The sequence below is a fragment of the Cupressus sempervirens genome, chromosome 8 (assembly GCF_028749045.1).
Source record: "Cupressus sempervirens isolate cs-2001-9-10 chromosome 8, ASM2874904v1, whole genome shotgun sequence".
In the NCBI taxonomy this organism is placed as follows: Eukaryota; Viridiplantae; Streptophyta; class Pinopsida; order Cupressales; family Cupressaceae; genus Cupressus; species Cupressus sempervirens.
The window spans coordinates 71,964,895-71,975,919 of NC_143125.1; the positions used below are offsets into that span (position 1 = coordinate 71,964,895).

An 11,025-nucleotide genomic window follows, 5' to 3' on the forward strand; every position below is an offset into this window, starting at 1 on the left:
AAGGTTACCTAGGGATCTATTTATGACCTCAATTTTCCCATCATATTGTGGGTGATAGGTAGATGACATAGCAATGTTGGTTCCCAATCTTTTCCATAGGGTATGCCAAAAATGTCCCACAAATTTTGGATTCCTATCTAAACTAATGGTTAGAGGTAGGCCATGAAGTCTTTGAATAATAAATGTGCAATGTTGGAAGCATCATGTGTTTTCTTACAAGGTATGAAGTATGCCATCTTGGAGAATCTATCTACCACAACATATATACTATCATATCTTGATTTGGTCCTAGGAAGAACTAAGACAAATTCAATGCTAACTGAATCCCAAGGCTCTGTAGGTATTGAAAATGGTGTATATAACCCTTGATTTGAATTTGTTCCTTTATCCCTATGACATATTAGGCAAGTCTCTAAAAAAAAATTGATTTTAATCTGCATTCTAGGCCAAAAGTAGAATCTCCTTACTAATTCCAAGGTCTTATCAAGGCCAAAATGACTAGATAGACTCCCACAATGTTTCTCTTTGATTATGTTTTTCCTCATTGAGCATTGAGGTATACACAATTTACTACCTTTAAAAAAAATTCCTTCTTGAATAAGATACTCTGTAAAATTAGTGTGATACATATCCCCTAATTCCAAATAAACCTAATAGGATTCCTTAAAATCTTCATCATTCATGTACATATCTTTTAGAGAAGATATACCAACACTTTCCAATTGTACTTCTTGAATGTCCAAGTTTCTCCTACTCAAAGCATCAACAACTTTGTTAGCCACCCCTTTCTTATGGTTTATGATTATAGGTACTCTATCCATTTGATGTGCCTAAGGTTCAACTTTTCCTGTCTATTCAAAAAATTCAATGCTTGATTGTAAGTGTAAATAATAAATTCCTTAGGTAGTAAATAATGCCTCTATTTCCTAAGGGATTGAACTGTTTCATAAATCTCTAGATCATAAGTGGAGTTTTTTTTTTTTCTTCATTTAGTTTTTTAATGAAAATGGCCACATTCCTACCCTCTTGGCTTAAAACACCACCAATTTCTCTCTTGCTAGCATCACATTCTATGGTGAAGACTTTGTTAAAATCAAGCAAAACTAGTATTGGTTTTTGTGCTACCCTTGTTTTCAAATATTAAAATGATTGATCTACATCCCTATTCCATTCAAATTGACATTTTCTTCCCCACTTGATAGTATCAATCATTGGTGCACTTATCCCACTAAAGTTCTTAAAAAAAATTCTATAAAAAGTAGCAAGGCCATGGAAGCTTTTTTCCTCACTAGTTGATCTTGGAGTAGGCCAATTTAGTATAGCTTCTACTTTTGAGGGATCCATCTTTAGGTTGTCCATGGAGATGAAAAACCCAAGAAACACAAGTTCCTCCTATAAGAACACACACTTGTCAAAATTGATCTTTAACTTCTCCTCATGGAACCTCTTCAATACCATATTAAGATACATTAGATGTTATTCTTTATCTTTACTGAAAATTAAGATATCAGCCAAGTAAACAACAATAAAAATGTTTATGAAAGGTTTGAGGACTTCATTCATTAACCTCATAAAGGTGCTTGGAGAATTAGATAGGCCAAAGGGCATTACAACCCATTCAAACAATCCTTCATTGGTCTTGAAGGCAGTTTTCCATTTATCCCCCTCTCTGATCCTTATCGGGTGGTAGCCACTCTTCAAGTTAATTTTGGAAAAATACTTTGCACTCCCTAGGCAATCCATAAGATCTTCCATTCTTGGCATTGGGAACCTATAGCTGATAGCTATCTTATTGGTTTCTCTAGAGTTAGTACATAATCTCCATGTACCTTCCTTCTTGTGAGAAAGTACTACTAGAACATCATAGGGGTTGATACTTTCCCTTATAAAACCCTTCTCTAGATGACCTTGTATCTTCCTATCCACTTCTACATTTTTCTCTAGTATTAGTCCATTGGCTTCTTTATTAGGCAATGTGAAACCATAAATTAGGAAAATACAATGACTAATCTCCCTCATAGTTGGTAATGTGTCTATCTTTTCATCAACAATGATCCCTTTGTATTGGTCTAATAGGTTTGCAACTTCCTTTGGACCTACTCTCCTTACTAGTTTTTCTATTTTTTTTAGCTTCACTGTTATGGAAATGCATGGGACATTCTCCTTTAGTGTTTTCAAAAATTCATTTTCCCTAATGAGGGTCATACTATTACTTAAGGCATTTCCCCCTTCACCCTCAGGTAATGGTGTCATAATATAATTTACCCCATCTTTGACCAAACCATACACATTATTTCCCCCCTCATGTTAGGCATCAACATCATATTGCAAAAAAATTATAGTTTCAAAAACCCTTCTATCCCCTAACATTCAATTCCCTCACCCATTCTGACACCCCTGAACTCACAAAGGCTTCTTGGAACACCTAGTAAATTGCAAAAATGGGTTCCTAGGAATATGAATTAAAGTGTAAGGTCTTCCTCCAACTTATCCAAACATGAAACAACCTTCTACCAAGTTCTATACGTCCATCTCTTCACTTACCCTACAAACACTCACCAAATTAGTTGAATACATGTGAATATTCAAGCTAGGGCTCGTTCATAGGACCTTCAGATATTTTGCCACAAATCTACAACATAGGAATCTATTAGTACATTTCCTAACCTTGTAAAATATAGGAGGCCATTGAATTCTAACCATGGAGTTACAAGTTAGGACCAAAAATCCACAAAAACTCTCAATTTTAGGGTTTGCTGACCTAACTTTAGTAAAACAAAGATATCTCCCTTAAAACTTAACAAAATGAATGAAACAAAATGCAATGGAATAATTATTCATAAATCTATCAAATCATATCATTTGATCTACTCATCCAATCTATACAATTTTGTACACACAATAAATACCGAGGAAATCTGCTTATATCTCCTTAAAATTTATTTGTTCATACAATAATTCACACCTCTTATTATTCCAAGAGTGTGGATGCATAGATATATCATCCCCAATAGTAACAATTGATATTTGAAAGGTTGGGACCGTTGGGTGAAAAGTTGCACTTTTTGACAAAAAGTTGTCAATAACAAAAATTGCAAATCAACAACTTGTACAACTTTTTGCTTAAGACCTGATTACTTGTTCAGTTGCCTTTTTCCAAATCTTATTAAGGTAGATTGAGGATGAAAACATATTAGAGACTCCTATTTACTCAAAATATGCAATTTTGGACTAAGTGAACTTAGGTTTATAAGCACACCTAAAGTTTCTTGACTAAATAGAAGATCATTTCTTATTACATATGAAAATGAAATTAAAACATCTTGTTATTGATCATTAAATGCCTTACAAAAGGTCAATCATATGCCTTCATCCACTTTTTTCTTAGTTCCATCACCTTGGTGGCCTGCACCAAAATGCCTCCAATGTAAGTGATGAAAATTTACCTATTGATATTGATGTCGCAAACACACCTAATTTGACAAATAATAATGTTCAACATACCCCAATTGAAATGATTATGATGAATACACCTACATCACCTGATGCCCCTAATGTGACATCTCAAGTTCAGATGATGAATGCATATAATGTAAGTAATGAAAATATAGAGCATACATGTACATCAACATATCCTAGAATAATTCATACAAAATAAAAGTTTCTAATTGACATTGATGAAAATATTCTGAAGCCATTGCATGATAAAATGTCAAAAAGAAATTGTAAGAGAATTTTTGAAAAGATTTGGAATAACTATTTTGAAAATTTAAATCAAAGTGGAAGATGCCAACTTCTTGTTGAAATGGTTTAAAATCTGAAATTTAGAGAGGTAATGAGAATTTTGGGGTTAAGAACATATAAAAATAGTAGTGAAAGAAGCATTGTTAGAAATCTCTTTGATGCATTCCAATCCATTGGTTCAAAAGCACGTACTAAAGATGCTAATACAAGTTGACAGGTCCTTGCATCAACCATAATGGGAAAGGAAATGGGATAAACTTGTATGGTAAGAAAAACAAGTCATTAAGGATAAGTAGAACATTAGTCAAAGCCTTAGTGAGGCGAGAGAAATTTGAGAATTCTAATGAGACTTCTTTTTGGTCATTCCAAGGTAGACTCCCATATAATGATAAAGTTATTGTTGATGCACTAAGAACATTAATAGATAAATTTTGGCATGACAACATAAGGGCTTCACCAAACCAAAAAGTATTTATCCTTATTTTTAAACTACAAAAATAGTATAAACCCTAGGAAAATTGCAATGGACCAATAAGAAAAATGGAACAGAACAACATAAATTAATTTAGAATTATAAAGTTTGTAAAATTTAGAACTTGATTTTTTTAGAATTGCATAAATTAACAAGGGATGCATAGCATCTAGTTCCTGTCGATTATTTTTGGAGAATGCATTAATATTGATTTTAGAAAATGCATTTTTGTTATTGTTTTGTTTTATTTTGTTTACACTTACATTAATTAAATTTATATGTTTTACATCTATATGTTTTTAGGTAAAATTTTTTAAATATCTTGTTTCCTATTTTTTAATTTTGATTTTACATCTATGTAGAAGTAGAAATAGTTTGTACAACTTTTTTGCAACTAATTATAGGTGGTTGAAAGAGCCACTTAGACTTTTGGAAAACAATACAATGAAGAAGAAGTGCTTTTAGTCACTCCTCTTCTATTTTATCAATATTAATATAGAAGAAATTGATTTGATGAAGATTTTAAATTATTTTAACAAGGACTATATTTCCAATGAAAAAGTGGACAGAACAAATTTAATGTTGAGCAATATGTTTATTATCAAAACTTAGTTTTCAATTTATTTAAGAATAGTATCATCGATTGGTTTAGTAACACAAAAATTCACTGCTTTGGCTATTAGTACAACAATGTGTTATTTCCAATGACATGTTATTCATATACTCATATTGTGAAGCCTCACCCCGACCCATCACAACATGGATATCTTATTTACATTTTGATATTTGAGACCTTGTATTTTGACAGTTATTCGAGACTTAGATGGATAGTGGATTGCTTTATCTATTGATTTTGATGCTTCAGTAGTGTTTTACATTGTTATATGCACTAAGAACCTGTTATTGTGTAAGAAATGTTTGAACATATATGGATGCAACTTTATAACATGATATTATCAGATTTTGATGCAATGCAAATGTTAATTTGATCCTAATGATTTCTGATTTATAGATAAATGTTAAATTGATTATGGTGTTTTATGACATGCAAATGAATGGTTAGGACATGTAGATAGATGTTAATTTGATAATGATTATTTATAACATGTAGATTTTGAAATCTTAACATTTCAAATGGAATAATTGAAAGATGAGGGAAAGAAATCTAATTTGAATTATGTTAATGTGGATATTATTATTATGTGGACTTATGTAGTATATGTTCATTTGACCCCTTGGACTATTGATGCTCGAGTTTGATGTGCAGGAAGAGGAACCATGGAAATCTAACATGGAAACAAGGTATAGAGACATGTTTAAATGACTTTTCCAAGGTGAATCTTTGTAAGATTTGTAAACCTTGTTGTGATGTGTTTATTTTGTAAACGTTTGATGTATGTGTGTAGTTCATGAGTAGGTTTTGAACATGTCATGTGTGATGTATAGTGCATTTGGTGTGTGTGTCACTTGACACTTATATTCGTTATGTGAAATGACATGTTCTTTGATGATAGATCATGAGGCCACCTTATTTTGAGTTAAATGCCTTAATTGAGAAAGTTAATTTATTGCATTGAATTAGTAAAGAGACACAAGGTTATCACCATGGGAAAATTTGAAATTAAATTACCTAGCATTGGGAGGGCCATAAAGTAACTCTAAGTTGAGTTTGTGACAAAAATAAACCCTACTCATGTTAGTACCTTAAGTTAGGGGGCTAATAATGACCTCTAGGGTGCCTAGTTAACCTAGGAGACCCCAAAAAAATTGCATTCTTAATTGAATCCAAAAATGAGAGGGATATATAGGGGTATGATTAAATTGGAAACTCACTTGGCCACTCTCTATCTTTAGAGACAACTAGGGTTTGGAGGAAGAGGATAAGGAGCTCTACTACAACTATCCATTGCCATTGCTTGGAGTGAGGTTGGTACCTTCGATCTATGGTGTTCATCATTTTGTATGTAGAATAGATGTGGTGTTCTTCATTTCATGATGAATTTTATTTTTTTGGTGTATTGTAGATGTGGTTTGTGGAAAAGATCTTGTTTGAGTGTTGCATGTGAGAAGCCTTCTGTGAATCCTTCCTTGAATCTTGCTTTGTTTTCATGTTTTGTGTTTTGTAAAATGGGTGTTAAGCATCACTCACCGTTGGGAGGGAAGAGATGCTTGGGTGAAGGGGTTAGTTGGGCTCACAAATGTAGTTGAGTAACTCTCCCATGTGTGGAGATGATTGTATATGTTCAATGGAATGTGTTCATTTGCTTATTTGCATTTTGGGAGGTATAAGGAGGTGTGTGGTTGAGGAACTCTCCCGTGTGTGGAGATGATTGTATATGTTCAATGGAATGTGTTCATCTTGCTTACTTGCATTTTGGGAGGTATAAGGAGGTGTGTGGAGGGGAAGATATTGTAAGCCCCGAAAGGGCATTTTGATAATGAGAAGATGTGTATATTGTGAATCATAGCTTTGGAAATCCTCCTCATGGTAAGAGCCCACCTTCACCCTATACTTGATTCAATTTTTGAATCTTTGTGCAAAGCCTTGGGATGGGATGTGTTGTAATGTATTGTGTTAAATCTTGTCATATTTTTGTGAGTATGCATGGCATGTGAATGTGTAGTATGCAACCGTTTCTACCTTGTTTCCCCAAGCTCGATGGCTGGTCTCCTTGAGGCCTAGGTTGGGAGATGAGCCTTCATGGTTACCATTTTGTCTCTCTTTTGTAGGTATTCACTTGAAGAGCTTGGAAGTTTGATGTTCATGAAGTCTATTCTTTGCATAGGAGAAGACTCACTATTATTGTGTTGGAAATGGAGAGATAAACTCCACTTTTTATGTAAAGAAAATGTATTGTAAGAGTGTAGTTATTATTTCCAATTCATTTTTCCATAGAAAGAGAGTTTTGAATAATGTATGTATTCAAATGGTCCTTCCATTGTGTATAGCTTGATATGGTCATTCTACCACCCTATTGTTTTCTTGATATTGTGTTGAATGTAAATTTTGGAAGGAACTTGAGGGAGAGATTTCACTGTGTTGATGTTGCCTTATCAAACATAAATTTAGAATGTGATGAAGAAAAGCATTTGTATTATGATATACCTTAGAAGAATGAATAGAACATTATTATCATTTGCTATTCTTACCTCCTCAAAATTTCATAAGAATAATTTCATTGCACCGATGTTCAGCAATGGCTCTCGTTTAGTTGTAGAGTATGCCATTGATAGCTAATAGATTTGTAGAAAGTTTAATTATGAAAATTTATGTCAATAATGCACATGGAATATTGATTTTGTGATATTAGATTCAAGAAATTTGTTTAAGTTCATGCTGGTGTATCTTGCAAATAGCTTTTGATAGTAATATGATAGTTGTTTTCTTACATTAGATTTGCTACGCAAGATAATAATTTGATGTATGATACAATGATAATGATCATCAAACTTAAATCTATATAGCTTTGGAGATCATATGAAAATAACTAGACAATGAGTAAAACTCAAACAAGACCTATAGCTGCATATTTTCATTCTGGAAAATGTATGGGCAAAGCAAAAAAAAAGGTCTCATCCTATTACGGTCAAATAAAATAATGAGCCCTGAATAAAATATGATATCTTACAACTATAAATAGAATTAAATAATTTCTCTACCAATCCCCATAAATATGGTGCCAGACTTCTTATACATTGTCATCCAATCATGATAGGACCCTCAATTTAAAACAAAAAAAAATATAAATATATATACATGTATTTATAAGATGAACTTAGATAGCCCACGATGAATATCTTATTCAAATGAAACACACACATATATATATAATTTTGATAACCCATTCCTTAGAAGGCGACCAGGGGCATTTATGAGTCGACAGGCTCTTGAATGAAAAAATATATATATTAAAATCCAAGAAGGGGGATGGGTCACATCCTCACCCACCCCCACCCGTCGATTTGTAAAAAGGGAACATCATTTGGTAAAAGTCAACTTAATAAACCATTTCCTTAGTCCCAAATAGGACTCCTAGCCACCCAGACTAGGAAGGCTTATTTAATGATGATGGGATTGCCCTTTTTCCTAGGCGACCAAGTAGGTTGACTTGGTGGAAACAAAAGCCAGCAAATAATATGGGCTCTGACATGACAGACCACTTTTCCCATGTGCCTAGTTTGGAAAATGGGTTAAGAAAGATAACAATGTATTAAGCAATCCAACTGCCACCTACCCATGTATGGACCAATCTCATGCCTTGGAAAGAAGCCAAATTGGTAAGAATTTAATTTGGTTGTTGTATTTGAGGATTAAACAAATCTGCCATATACCAAGTCGACTAAGGAGGACTAGCACTTGGAAATGAGGAAAGGGGGGCTGGTCTTGGAATGAATGATGTGACAGCGTGCAACAAGCTACTTGTGGGGAATAGGAGGCCTAGCTTATGTGTCTAGGAGAATGATAGTAATTTAGTTGGGGTGGGGTAGAATGATAAGTTTCGAAACTCTAATTCTTATAATTCTGCAGCACAAGAGTTTCGATCCATTGCTCCCGTGGGTGATCCCCAACGTTCACTTTCTTACAGCGACTCCTTATCTGATCACTCAGGTACGCACAACTATCCCTCAGGCTCTCTTTGCGTGTGTGAGACTTTTGTCTTTAATTGCATTGATGATGACCATCAAATCATCTCTCACCAAGCCCCTGACTTGGTTGAATCTAGTCTTGTCTCCAGTTATAGCATTGAACAGCGGTCTCACATGGAGGCTAGGATAATCCAGTCTAATCTCCCCATATCTTCCTTGTGTTCTTCCTCATTTTTGTCACCATCCCCCTCATCCCTCACTGATAGACCCCATCCTTCTTATGGATCCCACGCGGCAGGGTCCTCACCTTCCTATCAGATTAATCCTTCTTTTAACCTATTTTAGAACATAGGGTTATATCGTGCTGACCTTTCAGCTTCTTCCTCCGCTCCTCACTCGGTGGCTAATTGGGAGAATAGGCTAGTTGTAAACCTTTCTTGTGCCACCATTGACCCCCTTTCTTTTAACTTTTTGAAGCGGGGTCTTAATTTTTCTCGTCCCCCCCGCTCCATTCCTCACTTTCGGTTCCTCCTTGAGATTGAGAATGCTATCCGTTCCCTCCCGTCTAAGGCTACGAATGAAGTGAGGCAGGATTGTGTTGTCGCTCTTCGACATGCCAAACCACCCAGAGGAAACAATTCTGGAGCAGAATCTCGTGCTTTCCGTAATTTTGTAAATAATCATGACATTGTTATCACCAAGGCAGACAAGGGTAATGCCACTGTGATCTTGAACAAGCAAGACTATATCTCCAAGATGCTTGACTTGCTCTCAGACCCAAGCAGCTACAAGCTCCTCCCACGTAATCCTTGCTCTAAAATCTTGAATAAAGTCAAAGTTCTTGTGTCTAACTCCTCCTTTGATGATGTGATTAAGAAAAAATTGGTTCCTTCAAAGGAAGTGACCCCTCGCATATATGGGGCTCCAAAAATTCATAAGGAGGGTGTTCCCTTGCGACCTATTGTGGACACCATTGGATCCCCCACCTACGCATTAGCTTCTCACCTTGCCAAGATTATCTCTCCGCTGTTGGGGCATTCCAACTCTTTCATCAAAGATTCTTACCATTTTGTCCAATTTATTCAAGATGTCAAGTGGGAGCCTGGTGATGTCTTGGTTAGTTTTGATGTTGTTTCGCTCTTCACCAAGGTTCCTATTCATGACGCTGTGCAAATTGTGAGGCGTAAGGTTGGGGATGAGCTAGCTAGTTTGGTGGAGTTCTGCTTAAGATCCACTTTCTTCTCTTTCCAAAATGTCATCTATGAACAGGTGGAGGGAGTGGCGATGGGTTCTCCCCTTTCCCTAGTCATAGCAAACCTCTATATGGAGTATTTCGAGGAGATGGCTCTCCACACCTTTCCCCTCAAGCCCAAATGGTGGAAGCGTTATGTTGATGACACCAACGTGTGCTGGCCACATGGGCTGGAAAAACTTGAGGAGTTTCTCGAACACATCAACAAGCTTGCCCCCACTATTTCCTTCACCAAGGAGCTAGAATCTGTCAACTAGTTGCCCTTCCTCGACGTCCTCATCATGAAGAAGCCTGATGGTACCTTCGGTCGTCGAGTGTACTGTAAAGCCACCCACACCGATCTTTACCTCCATTCTTCTTCCCACCACCACCCATCCCAGAAAGTTGGTATCCTCAAGACTCTTTCCCTTAGAGCTTATAGAATTTGCGATGCTGATAACTTACCCCAAGAGCTTGATCATCTGCGCCAAGTTTTTAAGTTCAACGGGTAAACTCATAAGCAAATCTCCAAGGTCCTCACCCAAGCCAAGTCCTCTTATCTTTCTGGCAACAGTCATAAGATCTCCTCTAACCCACCTCCCCTTCTCGCTTCTCTTCCTTTTGTTGAGGGCATCTCCCAAAAAATTGGCTAAATCTTAGAGTTTTGAAACTCTAATTCTCTTCTTATAATTCTTGAGAAAGGTCCAGTCTGCATATCTTACTACCCTGCACTTTCTTATCCTGATGATGGATCATGTAGTGTGATCCGAAACGTTGATGAAATAAACAAACACAATCAAATCCAGAAAACTTAGTACTTTACAAATGGATTGTGGAAATCTGTTACTGTTAAATGATAAGTTTATTTTGGGTTATTTTATGGGAAATATGATAACATGATCATGGGATTTGTCCAATACGTTATAATTCATGTTAAATATGATTGGATTATAAGAATTGTATATTTAGATTTTTTGTTTTATTACTTTGA

General features: G+C 35.4%; 1 protein-coding gene across 1 annotated transcript; it reads left to right on the forward strand.

Moving 5' to 3' along the window:
* The first annotated feature begins 8,705 nt into the window (after positions 1-8,705).
* Positions 8,706-10,312, forward strand: LOC149541673 (uncharacterized). Its single transcript, XM_089795647.1, has 2 exons — positions 8,706-8,825; positions 9,149-10,312. The coding sequence occupies exons 1-2, from the start codon at positions 8,706-8,708 to the stop codon at positions 10,310-10,312; spliced, it is 1,284 nt and encodes a 427-aa protein (XP_089651773.1).
* Positions 10,313-11,025: the final 713 nt, after the last annotated feature.

What these genes read in the sequence shown, in the direction of transcription:
- LOC149541673 (XM_089795647.1), top strand. Translation starts at nt 8,706, where the DNA reads ATGATAAGTTTCGAAACTCTAATTCTTATAATTCTGCAGCACAAGAGT. An exon ending in CTCCTTATCTGATCACTCAG is followed by an intron (nt 8,826 to 9,148) that starts GTACGCACAACT and finishes AACCTATTTTAG; the next exon opens with AACATAGGGTTATATCGTGC.